The 17,362-nt window shown below is 35.4% G+C and overlaps 3 protein-coding genes across 3 annotated transcripts; all 3 read right to left on the bottom strand.

Moving 5' to 3' along the window:
* Window positions 1–846: 846 nt before the first annotated feature.
* Window positions 847–4,189, bottom strand: antkmt (adenine nucleotide translocase lysine methyltransferase). Its single transcript, XM_020922698.2, has 6 exons — window positions 3,843–4,189; window positions 3,384–3,550; window positions 2,053–2,157; window positions 1,824–1,964; window positions 1,689–1,739; window positions 847–1,605 (listed from the first exon to the last, which is right to left on the bottom strand). The coding sequence occupies exons 2-6, from the start codon at window positions 3,546–3,548 to the stop codon at window positions 1,399–1,401; spliced, it is 669 nt and encodes a 222-aa protein (XP_020778357.1). The 5' UTR covers window positions 3,549–3,550; window positions 3,843–4,189; the 3' UTR covers window positions 847–1,398.
* A 282-nt stretch (window positions 4,190–4,471) lies between these two features.
* On the bottom strand, window positions 4,472–8,813 carry hirip3 (HIRA interacting protein 3). Its single transcript, XM_020922695.2, is given in 9 exon segments — window positions 4,472–4,786; window positions 4,863–4,961; window positions 5,040–5,187; window positions 6,108–6,191; window positions 6,193–6,272; window positions 6,350–6,955; window positions 7,572–7,713; window positions 8,360–8,480; window positions 8,694–8,813. Coding segments are annotated over 9 exon segments (1,539 nt in total). The 5' UTR covers window positions 8,771–8,813; the 3' UTR covers window positions 4,472–4,604.
* A 446-nt stretch (window positions 8,814–9,259) lies between these two features.
* kctd13 (potassium channel tetramerization domain containing 13) lies at window positions 9,260–15,770 on the bottom strand. Its single transcript, XM_020922663.2, has 7 exons — window positions 15,388–15,770; window positions 13,663–13,904; window positions 13,027–13,196; window positions 12,512–12,601; window positions 12,331–12,383; window positions 12,042–12,237; window positions 9,260–10,802 (listed from the first exon to the last, which is right to left on the bottom strand). The coding sequence occupies exons 2-7, from the start codon at window positions 13,883–13,885 to the stop codon at window positions 10,566–10,568; spliced, it is 969 nt and encodes a 322-aa protein (XP_020778322.1). The 5' UTR covers window positions 13,886–13,904; window positions 15,388–15,770; the 3' UTR covers window positions 9,260–10,565.
* Between the last annotated feature and the right edge of the window lie 1,592 nt (window positions 15,771–17,362).

A 17,362-nucleotide genomic window follows, 5' to 3' on the forward strand; every position in this document is an offset into this window, starting at 1 on the left:
TCTGACAAACTACAAGGGCAAAAGCGAAACGCAAGATTTAAGATCAAAATGCACGAGGTCAGGGATAAAAATAAGACAATTTAATGAAGACAAATTAGCCCAACTAAGGATTTATTTGTACTACTGTATTTTTCTGTTTAGGCTATGCACCAGATTCAAGTTTCAGTCATGCACAATAATACAAATCTAAATTAATAATACAAATCCACTTCTCATTGTCAAGATTTCTTATAATTGTGTAAAAAAAAGTATGTTCTTAAAAGCACACACTATGTATAGACTGACCAGGTTTTCAAAAGATTGGGGTGGTTGGTATAAATAATTACTCTGAGGGATTTACGTTGGTGCATTTTTTCCATTATGCTCATTTTAAAGCACGGTTTTCTGTATTTTAGATAAACAACTGACAATTTGTGCCCCTCTTTTGTTGTCAAATACTGGGACAAATCAATGATTTTGGATATTTCTGGTGGGATAGGGGACACGGAGCTCAAAACTGGGTGTGTCCTGGGTAAATACAGACGTTTAGTCACCCTCTGTAACTTTTCTAATGGAAGGTCAGTCACCTGCTTTTCTCCATGATGATTATTTCTTTGCTGGAATGTTTTACAATACAGCTTATCTTTACTATTCCATTGCAGGTGTTAATGCCAAAATAATCTTGAAAACCATGCATTCTTACAGTGAGTGGGGTCCCCTCTCCACTTATCTAAATTGTACCTTGGCCGGGTGGCGTCATCTACTTGTCTCCATGAAGATGACCTTGATGCCACACAGTGGAACATTCCAGGTAAAGCTGAGACAAGCAACAAGCAACAAAAAGTTACTGGGTGCACCTAGTAGCTGTTATTAAAAAAATATGTTATTTTATTATGACCATTTATATCTTTTCTCTTTGTTTTTAAGATTACATTATATTATATTGTGATGAGTGAGCTACTGTGTCCAAATAATTTCCATTGTGGATCACTAAAGTTTGTCTAAAAAGCACACACAAATGCAAAACGTTACACAATTTTACTATGTATATTCAGTTTGAAATGTTATATGCCTGTAACATTTCAACTCTTTTTCATTACAAAATCTCTTAAAACAAATCAAAATAATACAACCAATACATTAAAAATAATAGCACCATCAGCTGCAAAAGTCTGAAATGTTCCATGGTTAGTAAAACTGTGATTTAAAAAGTCCTTCATAACACGTACGCACACAAAGGGGGACTGTGAAAACACACCATTTAAGTTTTACAACAGGCACTCGAGAAAATAAATAATATATAAGATCTAGTTTAGTGATACTGCATCCAGTGTCAGGATGTCTATCACTGAAGGGAAAATGATCCCAATGTCCACCTGAGGATTGAGGTAGAATAGTTCATCCATAAATACACTTTGTTTACGTTGACTCCTCTTCGTTGGTTACACTGTCATTGTCTGCATTCTTGGTAACATTTCTTTGAACTTCTATGTTATAAGCCCAGGCTCTGTCCACACCAAGCCCCTCTGTTCTGCATGGAGTCCAGTCTGGAAATGGAAAACGACCAGCTATCACCAGCGCGTCATCAGGAAGCTCCGCCAGCAGCTTCTTTTGCAATAACGAAAGCTAGAAAATAAGAAACAAAATAATAACAAATAGTAAATACCTTTATATTACCAACTAATTTGACAACACTGAATATCACCCACCACACTAGGGGCCAAAAACACTGTAATATTTTTGCATTCTGAAAGATCCACCTGCATAAAATAAAAATAAGGATAACAGTGAGCTTATAAATGTGTAATAATTAATAATTGGGTTAAGAAAGGTGCTACAATTACCTTCCATAGATCTTCTCTTCTATATGAAACTTTTCTGTGATGACCTGATCTCCACGCGTTAAAGCGGGACAAATAAATAAGCCAGGGGTTGAGCTCATAGCCGACAGCGGGAGTGAAACCGTGACGATGGGCTTCCAACACCTTCAAAATACAGACAAACATTGGCAAATATAAGCAGAAAACCTTACAGCAGAAGTAGTTTGGAGTGTGCTTGCTTCCTTAAACTTACAATGCGTCCGTCTCCAGATCCTAAATCCACTATGCCTCCTTTTCGACCTTTCAGTAGAGTCATTACGTTACGTACTTGAGATCTGCTCGCTGGTATGTACGGCACCTGAAAGATATTAAAGTTATACAATGTGACTTTTCTGGTAGAGCTTATGCTACCTGCTTGTCTCCATGGAGATGTTATTGTTAGGCATTATCTACATGGGAGTATGCAGGCAAAGTTACAGCTCAGATCTGTGGAGAGATGAAACCACTCACAGTGAGAATGCTTGTCTTCCAAAGAAGTCTAGAGGAATAAAAACAGCTCTGATTGAATAAATGCAAGACTGATATTTTCTTTTGTAGTACTTTGTAGAATTTATTGTCCCTGTAGGGCAGGGGTGTAAAACTCATTTTGGTCCGGGGGCTGGGAAAAAAATAATGACATATATATTCCAAAAATAGCAAAAAGTTCAAATATTTGTGCATAGAAATGCAAATCTATTACAGAAATCTTTTTTAATTAATGAACTTTCTTTTACAAAATATTATAATATTACGAACAACCTGAAACTTTACGAAAAATGCAATGTCACACACAATGTTTTAACATTAACTTGTATGCAAATAGAAATAAGTCAATTTTTCTTGGAAAATCCTGCACTCGGTGTCCACTTTTCTTATTTTTGACATTTTGCTGATGAGGGTGTCACGGTCAACAGTCAAAATGATTATCTTTTAAGAGTGTTTGAAAAGACGCAAGTCTTCATTTGTGCTGCTCTGGTGGGAGGGGTCACGCACAGAGGCGCTGGAGATGCTGCTGTGCTAAGCGGAGCAGAAAATTACTAATATCTTAATAGAAAATATAATTAAAATATTTTAGAAGAAAATCAGTCGAGGGCAGGATTAAAGGTCTTGGAGGGCCGGATCTGGCCCCCGGGCCGTATGTTTGATACCCCTACAGTAGGGAAATGGTCCTCTGCATTTCACCCATCCTTCGAGAGCAGTGGGCAGCACATGGGCATCCAGGGACCATCTCCAAGATCTTGTTGCATATGCTTGGTCAGGACTGCCTTAGCCGAAGGATTTTTATTTTTTTTTACCTACGTAGAGTACATTGTTTTGGGTTGATGTGGGAAACCAGAGTATCTGGAGGAAACCCACAGAGAGAACATGCAAACTCCACACAGAAAGGCCTAATATGTTTAATGCTATTCTGTGGAACATCACATGTTTAACATCTCCATGACACGATCAGAAAAGTTATAAAGTGCATCTTTAAAATAACATTTGCTGTAAAGAAATACAAAAGCAACAGGAGGATTACGAGTTGTAAGTTTTAAAGGATCATACTTGTAATTTTAAGGGGACTCTTCTGAAGCCAGGCTGCAGTATTCCCACCCACATGGCATAAACAGCGAGACCAGTGCCAGCTGCGATCTGAGCGACATCTGAAACTCTCAGTGATCTGGACTTCAACTCAGCAAAGGCCTCTGTTGTGGAGCAGTCATCATCCATTTCTGTAGATAAAAAGCAGGTTATTAAAGTGTAACAACCAAGGATATATAACAAAAGATTATGCAATAATAAATACGCAAAGTTATATTTTTAACACATGAAAAAAATGTAAACACGCGTTATTACTAGTGGTTATTACGAAGGTGGTACATAGGTCATAAGCATTTTTCCACAAAGGTATGCATAATAAAACCTCAAACTATACACAATCCACAACAAAACTGAGTCTAATTCATACCAACAAGTAAAGGCTTATTTTTAATTGATTCAAGAAATAAAATGGAAAAAACAGACCTGCGAAGTGTTTTGGAGGACACGTCTCCAGTCGGACTCGTCCGTCTGTAAATAATTCCGTGTATGCGACGGACAATAGTTCCGGGAATAAAACTCAGCAGTGTGTACAGTTCAAGGATCTATTAAAAATAATAATACAGTTACAGTGAAGTTATTTAGGTGACAACCTGACTGTCCCTCTTTTGGTTGTCCTGCAGAGTCACTTAGGCCCATTTCCTTCATCCAACTTATTTCAGTGTCCCAAAAATAAACACATTTTCCTACATAAAATTAATACTTCTGTGAACTTTTACAACTCATTACTCTTCAGCTGTCTTCAGATAACATCATAACATTCTATAGGCCAATGTTATTTAACACAATTCAGCTAAAATGAATATTATATTATTTTATTTGAAATATGAAAAGTTCTAGAGTCAAAGCACCAGCTGGTGATCAGGTTCAACATTTGTGGATTTTGATTCTAGATATTTCACTAACTATAATAAACTATAATATAATGAACAGGGAATCTGGCTCTGAATACCACCAGTAAGTTAACATTTTCAGAGTCAGTCCCACCATGTCCGACCATCACCCTAGTATCAATACAACAATGCAAAAAAATATCAATACAAAACATGCGGACCTACATGAAACACAAAAACAGTTTATTTAAATGACAAAGTGGTCTTAAAAACATTGTAACATAGAAAATATACAAAAGTATACATATTTAAACATTACCAATACAATATTTTATTAGTTTGTGTATTGTTCCTTTTAGTCGCTCTCTCCGTCGTCACTAATAATTCCTTGGAGGTTATTCCAGTCTGTTTTTCTAGAACCTTTGTGCGACTGTTGCTGGTCACTGTCAGACCCAGAGTCCAGTGTGCGCTGAAAAGAAGAAGTTGGAGGCTCTTTCTGTTCATGCCAGGGTAAAGTAGCGCGTCGTTTGGGTCGACCTGGGACAGAAAATAGTTATTATTTCAAAAGCCTACCTATGTTCACAGTACAGACACAAACACAGTAGTTAAATACCTTGTGATGTTATTATGTTGCTGGTATCAAGCTCGGACAGTTCCTGGGCCCTCTCCCTTTTCTTTCGAACCTTTTTACACTTTTCTATCGTAGGCTTGCCTATAAACATAACCATTACATGAAATAAAATGTGTTCAATTTAGATATATTTGGATTCAGTTTTATGTTCATACTAACCTTTTACTCCAAGATCTTCCAGCTCTTTGTTTAATCTCTCCACCATGGATCGAACAGAGCGGCAGTTTTCAAGCATTTTCTTATAATTCCTTCTGACACCACACAGGCCGATGTAGCGTTTGAGCCTAACCACAGATTTGTGCTCCTCCTAAAGAGATACAATGAAGAAACAATGATAATATTTATAGCTACACTTTTATAGCAACAATTAAAAGGCACTGTACCGTTTTTTTTTTTCCCTATTTACAAAGCATTTTATTGTCTGATAATCAGGAAGTGTGTGTTAGTATTCTAGCTCTGGTCTCTGAAAGTTGCGAAAAGTGCTTAAAACTCATTGTGGTGAATAATTAGGATGGACCACTGCAAACCAATGAACATGATCTAGTTCAGCAAAAATCAGGTACAGCATTTTAAACCATCTAGATCAGGAGTGTCAAACTCAAATTCACAGAGGGTCAAATTAAAAAGTGGGACCAAGTCATGGGCCAAAATAAATATTTATTGAAAAATCTCAGCAACATCTGCATGTTTTCTCTTCTTTCGAGATAATAGTTTTACTTAAACATTGAATCCAGAACAAGCATAATATAAAATAACAAAATTTTAAATAAATAATGTGTCTATAGCCGATCTGTAGCTGACAGGCCAGCTCTAATACATAGCTGATATGATCTCGCGGGCCAAATTTGAATGAGTTTGACACGTCTACACCATTGTTTCCCAAAGACTGGATCGCAAGAGATTTTTTTGGGGTTGCTTTGTCACGATCTGCATGTAGGTCTGCAATATACATATACATACATCTACACGCACCCCTCCCCGCTCCTCACTTCTTCTCCTCCCTTACTCTTTAAAACTTGAAAACTTGAGTACTACTAATTGTTCAGAGAGACACAATCACTCAGTCAAAAATAAAATATCCTCATTAATGTTCAATAATAATCATTTATTTTGTGATTCACGAATAGTCTACAGAGTTGGGTCACGAAGGTTTGTGACTTTTAAAATATGGGTCCCCAGAAAAAAAGTTTGGGAAACACTGATCTAGACATTAAAATAATGATTTACCTTTTCACCTGTTGATCTCTTCTCTTTTTTCTCTCCCTTCTTTTCGCCCTTTTTCTTGGCCACCTCAGGCTTTCCCTTTTTTTCTTTTATTGTCAGTTTCGTCTTCCAAAGAGGGGAGTGAAGAGGAATCAGAGTCTGGCTCCTCAACTTTCCTCGATCCATTCTCTTATAACACAAACCAAAATCAATACACAATTTTAAAGTGTTTTTTTTTTTTTTTACTGACTGTTGTTCATACATACCTTTATTACTTTCACCTGACGATTTATCTTTTTTATCCTTTTTAACAGAATGATCGGAGCCAGAGCCATCTTCACTGTCGCTTTGAGGTTTTGCTCTTTTGCTTTGTTTTTCTTCCTCATCTTCAGAACTATTGCTGCTTACGTCATCTTGTTCTTTACTGATCTTTGTACTTTGCGTAGTTTTCTTTTCGCTCTCCGAATCAGATGAATTACTTTCCCGTTTCTCTGAGTCGTCACTGCTTTCATTTTTTAAACCTTTTTCCTTCGCAGTTTCAGCTTCCATTTGGTCATCGCTTTCATCACTGCATGCAACCTTTTCTGTAACTTTTGATTTTTTGTTTGAGTTCTTGTTTTGGTGGCCATTATGTTCTTCCTCCTCATCACTGCTGACATGCTGTTGTTTACCTGATCCTTTCTTTTTCCCGTCAGGTTTCTTTCTTTTTGATTTTGCACTGTTTTTCTTCTTTGGGGATTCAGTTGGCTCTTCATCATCAGAATCCTTACTGCTCACCGTCTTTTTTTTCTTTTGTTTTACAGTAGCCTTTTCTTTCTTAGAATCATCCTCAGAACTGTCACTGGCTGCATTGCTGTTTATATCTTCAGATTCTAAAAAAACAAAACATATATTTACATTTACAGATAATGTATACAAAGGTAGTCTGTACTCTTACAGTTTAAAGAGGTAGAACAATCACAACTGATCCTGGGCTGCCAGTGACTTAACTCTGACGATATTCAAATCCAGGTTGTATATTGCTCTGCATATGACTGAAAGGATTTTATTTGTTACTCTTCTCTTCTTCTTTAAAATTATTTAAAATGCTATTTTATTTTTTCTTTCTTATTCTGTAATGTACATTGAATTACTAAGTGTACAAATTGTGCAATAAACTTTAGGTTTTAGATAGGATTCGTTCAGATCAGAGAGAGGCATTTTAGGTTTAAACCAACTGGATTTCAGCACTGAGACTGGCAACCCAAATGAGAGACTTGTGTGAGGCTCATTTGTGTTCCTGATTGGATAATAGTCTTGAGAACCAAAACACCAAAATATAACAAACAACTTGGCCAGCTTTACAAATGTCATTAGCAGATGCTGTTGATTTGAACATAATTACCTCATACCTGGGGGCATAGTTAGGTCATTTTTATAGAATTTTTAATCAAAATCTTACAAACTTTTAAATTAATCATCATTATATATGAGTATAAAAAAATATACCAGATGAGGATCGTGACTGTTGACGTGATTTCTTGGCTCTGGATGTATCATCTGCTTCACTTTCACTCTCCTCACTCCCATGTTCCCTTTTCCTTTTAGAGGCAGTCTTGGTCTCACTCTTCTCAGGGCTGTTTTCATTGTCCTATAAATATAATCAGATTTAAAACAAGCTGTCAGTAACAATGATATAGGCACAGAGATGGGAGGTCATTAGCTATAAATTCTATCCTTGGGCTATACTCTTTAACAGGAGTGCAGTGTAGCCCTAAATTGTAGTTAAAGTACAGTACCTACAAAATCATATTAAACAAGCGAAGGAGTTAAAAAATAAACAACTCAAGTAACAGTAACGGTATGGAAATAAGAACTGATTTAAAATTTAAGTAATCGGAAGGAAGAAACATTCATGTGCAACAAACAAAGAATTGTTACTTGTAGACTTATTCACAGTGGGAAAAGTAATCAAAACGTTTACTCAAGTAAGAATACCGATGTGTTAAATCTGCTCAGTGAAGTACAATTATTTTGCTAAAGTAAGTGTGACAGAGTACTGCCCATCTTATTTGAGGAATACTTTGTCAAATATTAAAATTAAGTAGGACTACAGGTGAGGGTGTGTTTTGTTACTTGTACTTCACAATGCAAACATTTTATATACATTTACATCATTACTGAAAGAAATTTGGAAATACCAGAATTTACACATGTCCATTTTGACTGTCAACTTGATTTTTATTTTAACCTAGTTCAAAGTTTAGTACAAATTTCCATTAGATGACCTGACATACCTGCATTTTGGCCAGCTCCTCCTTCACTATCTCCTTCAGCAACTGCTTAGCCTCCGAGCTCAAGGAATCAGAGGAAACATGGGCCAAATACCGCTGCTTTAACACTCCTATAGTCAAAGTACTGCAAAAATAAATTAAGTATATTAAAATGGAGAGGTTAGATAAGATTACTACGCAGAAAATGGTTACGAAGTTTAGCCATTTCGATGTTGCGTAAGGGAAGTAATTGTTTTAGGCTGTGTAAAATTACTGTACTGTTATATTATTTATCTCGTAACATTAATATTATTCAAGGCTGTCGATTGGACCTAAATGCATTTATTGAAGGTCCTACCTGAGATCTGGTTCACCCCGGAGCTGGGAACACACAAATTTACGAATGTTTTGGGACTCCTCCTCGGTCACCGTCATTTTGAGGCACGTTTGTTTATTTGGCGCGTCTCTGCCGGGGCACGTCGTGCGTAGGAAGTGACGTCGACACGCCCAACACATGCAGAAAAGTAAAATCTTTAAAAAAAATTAAATCTAAATTATAAAAACACACTCATTCTGCAAAATTTAACCAGAATAATTGCAATTTTCAGTTCCAATTTCTATTTATGAATTGGCTGGTTTATTACTAAAAAGAGTTTTTTTTTTTTCAATCAAATACTTTTTAAATACATTTTTGACAACCTGAAATATAAATTGGTTTTAAAAAAATAAGGCATTTTGTCAAATATTTTTTTAATTACAATATTTACTTCATTCAGTTATTATTTATTATTCAGAGCTGTCAATTTGACCTCAATGAGTAAGAAAATAATAATAAAAATTTTTTTCTAACAACTTTTTAATCAGCTTTCGACAACCTGAAACAAGAAATGGTTTATGAGTTTAAAAAAAGGCATAAACTTTTTTTTTGTCAAATAATTTATTAATCAACTTTTGACAACCACAAATTGGACGGAAGTTCAATTAGTGCAATGTTTCAAGGTGACTTTCTGAAAACAGTTACATGTAATTAATTAAGATCTTGAAAAAAATTAAATAAAATAGTTTCTTTTAACATCACAGTAAGATAATTTGAGTGATAATCTTGGAGACGATTTGTGTAAGAAGACATTGTTGAAAAAGTTATGGCTCAGGATAAACCCAGGAAAAAAAAAAACAGAAAAACATTTACAATAACAAAATTAAGTGCATTTTTCACATGTTAACACACATTTTGCATATTGTACAAAAGTTAAATATCAAACAAATAAATTAGGGATATAAATTAATTCAGTATAAACATCTCGAAGAGCTGATAGCAACAACCACATTTCCAGTGTTTAAAATGAAAGCAAATTAGAAGGCTTCAATTCTATGTTATGAACACTTTATAAAACGGGTTGAAATGTCAGTAGACCAAACCTCCTCAGTAGCCAGTATATGAGCCAGTTTATGTTACAAGTATACTTTTCTATTTGAGTCCTGTACATATTTGCATCGCCAGCCTGTCACAGTAAATACTTTATCAATAGTTCAATGAAAAATGAACCATATTATTTTTTATATTTAGCCTATGTACCATCATTTAGTCGGGATTTTTAAAATACATTTACTTTGTAGTACCATAACATGTGAGCTGGTTTAAATAAAATCTCTCATTATAGATACTAACATCAACTTTTTGTGCTTAAATGTACCATTTATTTATTGCTGAACCTTTTGTTTTAAAATCTAAATTAATATATGTTTGCGTGTGTTGTTCCCAAATACAAATAAAAATTAAAATAAAAAGCTTTTAATGTGATTTAAGGTAACTTAGGGTTCTGTCACCTGCTTGTTTTGGAGATGCTTTTACCTGGAATTACCCACAGTATGGCATTAAACGTATCCATCTCCATAGCGACAAGCAGGTGGCAAAAAATCTAATAGAAAAGTTACATAGTGCAGATTTGAAGCTTGTTGTATCAGTAGCATAAATTGGTCTTCAAAATGATCGTTTACGTAATATTTTTGTTATCGCATTTCACAATCTGTTACCGTGACAGGCGTTGATTCATGTAAACATGCATTTTTAAGAACAACCAACACCTTCCTCCATATTCACAGAGTTAAAATCACCAATGAAAAACAACAAAAAAAAACCTATACTATTGCTCTGATTAGCAGCCTCTCTCTCTTTCTCTCATTCATCAAACATTCACACCATTGGTACATTCAGTGTGGCATTCTTCCACTAGTCCTTGTACACAGTCTGCTGGCCGTGCCCCCTCTCGTCGTGCATGATGTGCCGTCTTACGTGAATGCGCCGGACTCTCCTGTCTCCCCCCGTGGCCCCCTCCTCCTCCGAGTGTCCGGCACCGAGCGAAGGCCCTCTCGAATCCAAAAGATGAACCCCGCCAGAACTCCAGCTGTTCTCGTAGATCAGGATGTTTAGGGTTTCTTCGAAGATTCGGGCCTCAGGGAACTCAACCTGAAATGAAAATGTTGTTTAGATAAAGCAGATCAGTTTAGGAAGAAAATGTAATTGAGATTTTTCTGACAAATATTGCAACATTAATTCGATTTGCAATATGTATTTAAAAAGTAGAAACCTGTTGTGTACATTGTAAACAACTTCAGAAGCATTAAAGGTCCACTGTGTCTTGTTTTTTTTGGATATGTCTGCTTTGAATGTTCCCCAATATGACAATAAACAGCCCTACCTTACATTTATTTTATTACAGGTGGTTTTATTGCTCAAAAATACCTGGAAAAACAAGCATTCTGACTGTGAGAGAGGGTCGCCTCTTTACAGATCTGACCAGTAACTTGGTCTGGTTTGCTCTTCATAAAGATAGAAAGGTTTAATGCCAGCATTTAACAGACCCTCCACCAGAAAAGTTACACAATGCACCTTTAACAATTATACGAGAGAAGACTGAAATGAACTGGCAAACTAATACAAGAACCCCATTCGTTTCAGACCATATTTGTAGGTACAATAAGTTTTTTTTTCAGTAAAAGACAGGGTAATTTGTTTTATACAGGGGAGATTCTATAAATTATGAAACTACATGATTACAGTAGAGGTACAAGATTGAAATTGCAACTCCTGCAACTTTTAATATCATCATAATTTCCTCCACAAACAAACAAAATATCCTTATTCTGCTTAAAAGCTGCTAACCCTGTAGTTCAGATCTGTATAAACATGCTCTGAAGCAGTGATCCCCCAGCCTTTTTTGCTCCACGGACTGCTTTTACATTGGACAATATTTCGAGGACAGGACGGGTTGGGGGGCATGGTTAAGTCCTGGCTAAATACTGTTTTAGACCTGTTTTAGACTTGTTTTAGACCTGGTTTAGACCTGGTTTAGGCCTGGTTTAGGCCTGGTTTAGGCCTGGTTTAGGCCTGGTTTAGGCCTGGTTCAGGCCTGGTTTAGGCCTGGTTCAGGCCTGTTTTTAGACCAGATTTAGACCTGGTTTAGACCTGGTTTAGACATGTTTTGGACCTGGTTTAGTCCTGGTTTTATGTCCGGTTTAGTCCTCCTGGTTTAGTCCTTCTTTAGTGTTGCAGTCTGCGCGGCGTACAGGGCTCTGAAATACATGTATTCTAGCACAACCTTGTCAGCATATTTCAATCTTTTTGTAAATTTGCAAAAAATATGATATTTTAAACTTTAATCATCGCAAATCTAATACCACAGATATCGTAGCATTATATATTTACCTTGGTTTGCTTCTTCTCGGTGGCGTAGACAATGGAGGTGCAGCAGACTTCAGCAATTTTGCGCCCTTCACCGTAAAAAGACCAGCAGCAAATCTCATCTCCGAGCACGTCTTTCACGAAGAGCACGCGGCCGTTAAATCGTAACACTAGTTTGTCAAAAAGTTCTATGTTCTTCAGCAGGTTGTCGTCCGAGTTACTGATGAAAACAAAAGAGATAAATACCAGCATTTTGTACATTTTACAAACATACAAATGATGTATTTAACTGTGTGCTGAACTGGAAGATTACCTGGTGTATGAGTATTTATTATTTCCTCGGTTGTTCTGAAGCTTGACAACTGGCTGTAAAAAAAAAAAAAAAAAAAAAGAAAAGAAAAAAGTAAATAAAATTAGATCCTTTTTCCTGTACTCATTTCAGTGTATGTGTTTATACTATTAAACATTTTAATTACATTTTCAAAGTTACTAACCTTCCTACAGGTGGCGATCATCCTCTGTTCTTCCTTAACAGATGTGATCATTGGGATGCGACACACAGTTTCCAACACATCTTTTTGTTTCTGAAAATGAGATTATCGGGTTAGATTATTTAAAAAAACAACACATTTTTGGATTTTCACAAATTTATATAAACCATAGTAAACCTGGCTGCTCTAAAATGAAATAGCTGGGATTGTTTGAGTAAAATTCTGTGGTATGCCAGCCAGAGTTTTTCTCTTATACATGTTGCTTGGGACAACAAAACATTTCCACATTTCAGTTTCATACAAAAATTTAGACAGAATGGGTGGATTTTATAATAAGGGGCCTTTTTTTTTTTACCAGCATAGGTGGGGTAGAAAAAAATTCTCTGTTCCTAAACGTGCCAAGGTGGTGAGAGAATGTGTAACTTTGTAGATCTGCTTTGTATCTTGTATTTTATTGTTTACATTGTTTCTTTTTTATTTGACCTCTCTTTAACAGACTAAGTCCAACAATAATATACCTGCATGGCACCGAGGCAATGCTGAATCAGACCCTGAACTCTATAGTACTGAGCGTCCTTTAAGATCTCCTCCAGCTCTCTGTGGTCATCTGGAAGTGGAACTGACCCATCTCTGAGAAAGTTCAACACGATCCCGAAATGTCGACCACATCTGTCCAAAACCACCCAACCTGAAAACACAAAGGAAGAACATAAAGACATTATAAGAAGTATATGTTATTGATTGAGGTCTGAACAGATGCATTAAAAACAATATCAATTCCAGTACTGTACTGGGTCATTTCATATTTGATACTGATATTTTTTGGTGCTGTCCTATTCTCTGTGATTGTCCTCACTGCATCAGATTTGTCTTTGTGAACAAACTCATGAGTAAAAATGCGGAAAAAGAAGAGTGTTATATGACTGTATGTTTACACAATGCTGTAGGCCTAATATTTATATCCTAGATAAAAAAATAAAACATTTTGTTATTTATTTTACATAACTGAAAAGTTAATATGTGATCTTTACTTCAACTTCAAGATACATTTGTGGGCCTTGGTATGGATTTTAAATATCAGATATCGGTATCAACTCAAAAAAATCTGTCTGTCAGCCCATCCTTACAGACTACTGACAAAAGAAGATACCAACCCTCAGCGTCTATTGTTGCGTCAGTTTCTCCATTACAGATGCTCCTCAGCAGACTGTCCTCCTTGCTCAAAGTCTGGACTGTGGTGTAATGCAAAGAGCCTCCTACATTTAACTTGACATATTTACTCCCCAGCAGACCCCTGTTTGTGCAGTCGTCTGTGCTCGAGCACACACACGCAGCAGAGACAGCAGCATGACTGCCAGCTGAAGCCTCAGCAGACATGAGGAGGCAGGGTTGCCTTCTGAAAACACAACTCTGTATTAAAAAATGTGATGCTTTTAATAACAACAGAACATGTGAGAGAATTATGTCCACTAAGGGTCTGCAAAAATATAGAAATATCGATATATTGTATTGTTTAATGTGATGATAGGATATCGATATAGTGGGCTGATGTATCGATATATTTTGTATATTTTACTAAATTACTTTATTACAGCTACAGTTTTGTGGTTTGTTCAGAGGAAGGAAACTCGTTTATGTGACATATTTGACATTTTCGCTGTTCTGATGATTAAAATGGGTGGGTTTCATATGAACTTTGCACAAGAAGTGGTTTAACAAAGACTTTTAGTGATTTTTTATTGAACTGTATCAATTTGAAATATATCGTATTGAATCATCGAATCGAAAGTGCACTGTATCAAGATATGTATTGTATCCTGGCTTATGCATCGAGGTATGTACTGTATTGGCAACTTCTGAATGATACGATTTAATAAAAAAGTAAAACTGTACGTACAAATTATGCATTAATACACATTAGTATTTCAGATACAATTAATGGGTTCCTATCCTGCTAAGCCTTAGTCATAGGGCTGAGTATCATTAAGAAGTTGCCGATATGATATATACCTCGATACAGTGACCTTTCGATTCAATACAATATATTTCAAATCGATTTGATACAGTTCAATAAAAAAATAACTAATTAATAACTAAAAGTCTTTGTTAAACCACTTCTTGTGCAAAGTTAATTTGAAACACAAACATTTAAATAATCAAAACAGTGAAAATGTCAAATAAACAAGTTTCCTTTCTCTAAGCAAGCAACAAAACTGTACCGCTGTTAAAATTTTTTTTTTTAAAAATCGTAAAATATATTTAAAAAATACTCACAATATCAATACAGTATCATCCCATTAGGCGATGCAATATATTCATATTTCAATATTTTTGCACACCCCTACTTAGTGATATATTATGGTAAATATATTATGTATTTTTCCCCCAAAATAAGCTTATTTGCTCCTCATTCATTCAGTATTTTTGATGCTTCTTTGAATTCAGTTTAATTAAATCTTTATTAAGAAAAATATTATCTGGTTCATAGTATAGAAAAATAAGAAGAATACAAAATTTAAATATACAGTGCATGTTATAATGTATACAGACACGATTGCCAGTGTCTCCACAGCTTAGAGGTGAATCTGACAAAGCTCCTCAACTAAAACTGTTCTAATACTTAAATTTGATTAATATAAATAAGAAATAGCCTATGTATATCTTATCTCATCCGGGGTGCTTTTGATGAACTTACCTTGGGAATAATTTTTAATTTAACCTAACCTATAGGAACCTAATAAAGACCGTATCCAAAAATAAACCGTGTAAGGCTTAAAACGCTCATCATTTTTACTGCTTTTACATTTTGTCAAGAATTAAGCAGTACGTCAGTCCCCATCTGGAATATAAACAAAAGGAGTCTGTGCAGCTGTACTCACCAGACTTAACATCCACGGATCAGCAACAATTAGACAGAAGTAATCAAATGTGTCTTAGCGATCAAAAATGTAACAGCTAAAATAAAATGTAAAAATCGACCCTATTTTCGGCAGCTTAAACCTTTGCGATCTGACAACTCATTTTATACGCAGTCGCTCAGGAGTTAGCAGGCTAGCTAATCAAAACAGCTAAAAACAAAAGATCAATCTAAGAATCTCCTTTAGCGAGGGTCACGTTTTGAGATGAATACTACGCGAAGTGATCCTTAAAACATCTACGAAACGGTCTGACTAACAAATAACTACAGATTGTGCTGATATTTTGACGTTGCTATTGAAACATGCTAGTGCTAAGTAGGTCAGTGCAGCTCGATCTTCGTCTTCTTCTGACGTCCTGCTACAAGAGTCAGAGAACACGCCCTCTCGTGGCCATTGTGTGCACTGTATCACAGAATTTTTTATTGATAAATCTAAATAAACAAAAACTCCAAATGTGTGTGCGATATTATTTTTATTCAAACTGTGAAGAGTAGGGACTAGAGTCAGTATGCATCCCACAATGTCCTTAATTACTGAATCAACAACAAAATATGGGTTTAAATATGTTGAGCTTATGTTTTAGTAGTGACTATGGTAAAAATGCCTAATAATATGATAATAAATGCCTGAACAGACTTAACTTTTTTGTACAATTATTGGTCATAATTGACTGTCAAAAGCAAAGGTGGGACCAAGTCATTGTTTCGCTTTTTGTTTTTGTCATTGTTTTTTGCAATTTATATGAATTTTAAACTAAATTGTACTTAAAAAGTCAAGGTATATTGATATATGAGTATTTATAGAGTATGTAAGAGTTGTAGAATGTAATTTAGTTATTTTTTTCTTTTTAAATGTCTTGACAAGATCTTAATGTGAATCATTATGGTCAGAATAGAAAGAATTCAGATTTAGTGCTTTCCAAGTCTTCTCAGATCACTGACCTTCAAGTTCAAGTCGAATCCCAAGTCTTAGTCTGTCAAGTCAAGTCTCAAGTCCTAAAAATAGTGACTCAAGTCTGACTTGAGTCTAACTCACGACTTGCAAGTCCTCACCTCTGGTTAAAAGTGTTAATATTATTAGTAATAATGTTACGTAACGCACATATTCAAAGCACAGTAGATGGATCAGTGTCTTGCTCAAAGTTTTATGAGTCAAAATGAGCACCATATCATTCAGACAGCCTTAGACATTTTTGTTATCGATTGTCACAATAGTTCTACTTAAAACTTCAGTAATTGCTCTGCTCTACTGTCTCCACAGTTGAGAAGTGAATCTGACAGAGCTCCTTAACTAAAATGGTTCTAATACTGAAATTTGATAGATACAAATAAGAAATAGCCTATGTATTTCTTATTTCATATGGGGTGCTTTTGATGAACTTGCCTTGGGAAATAATGTTTCATTTAACCTAATCTATAAGCAGCTGATAAAAACAGTATTCAAAAATAAACAATGTAAAGCTTAAAATACTCATTATTTTTACTGCTTTTACATTTTGTCAAGAATTAAGCAGTATGTCAGTCCCCATATGGAATATAACCAAAAGGAATCTGTGCAGCTGTACTCACCAGACTTAACAACCACGGATCAGCAACAATTAGACAGAAGTAATCAAATAAAAAATGTAACACCTAAAAAAAAAAACTATATTGGTCACAATTAACTGTCAAAAGTGTTAATATTATTAGTAATAATGCTATGTAACTCATATATTCAAAGCACAGTAGATGGATCAGTGTCTTGCTCAAAATTTTACGGGTCAAAATGAGCACCATATCACTGAGACAACCTTAGACATTTTTGTAATTGATTGTCACAATAGTTCTACTTACACAAGAGCTTCACAGTAATTGCTCAGCCCTACTTTGTCTGGAGCAGTGGAAAAAAAGAAACATGACCCCATTTTACACCATTCAACAATGACTTTATTTCCTGT

The sequence above is a fragment of the Boleophthalmus pectinirostris genome, unplaced genomic scaffold, assembly GCF_026225935.1.
Source record: "Boleophthalmus pectinirostris isolate CB_2022bp ecotype Guang Dong unplaced genomic scaffold, ASM2622593v1 HiC_scaffold_17, whole genome shotgun sequence".
Taxonomy (NCBI): domain Eukaryota; kingdom Metazoa; phylum Chordata; class Actinopteri; order Gobiiformes; family Gobiidae; genus Boleophthalmus; species Boleophthalmus pectinirostris.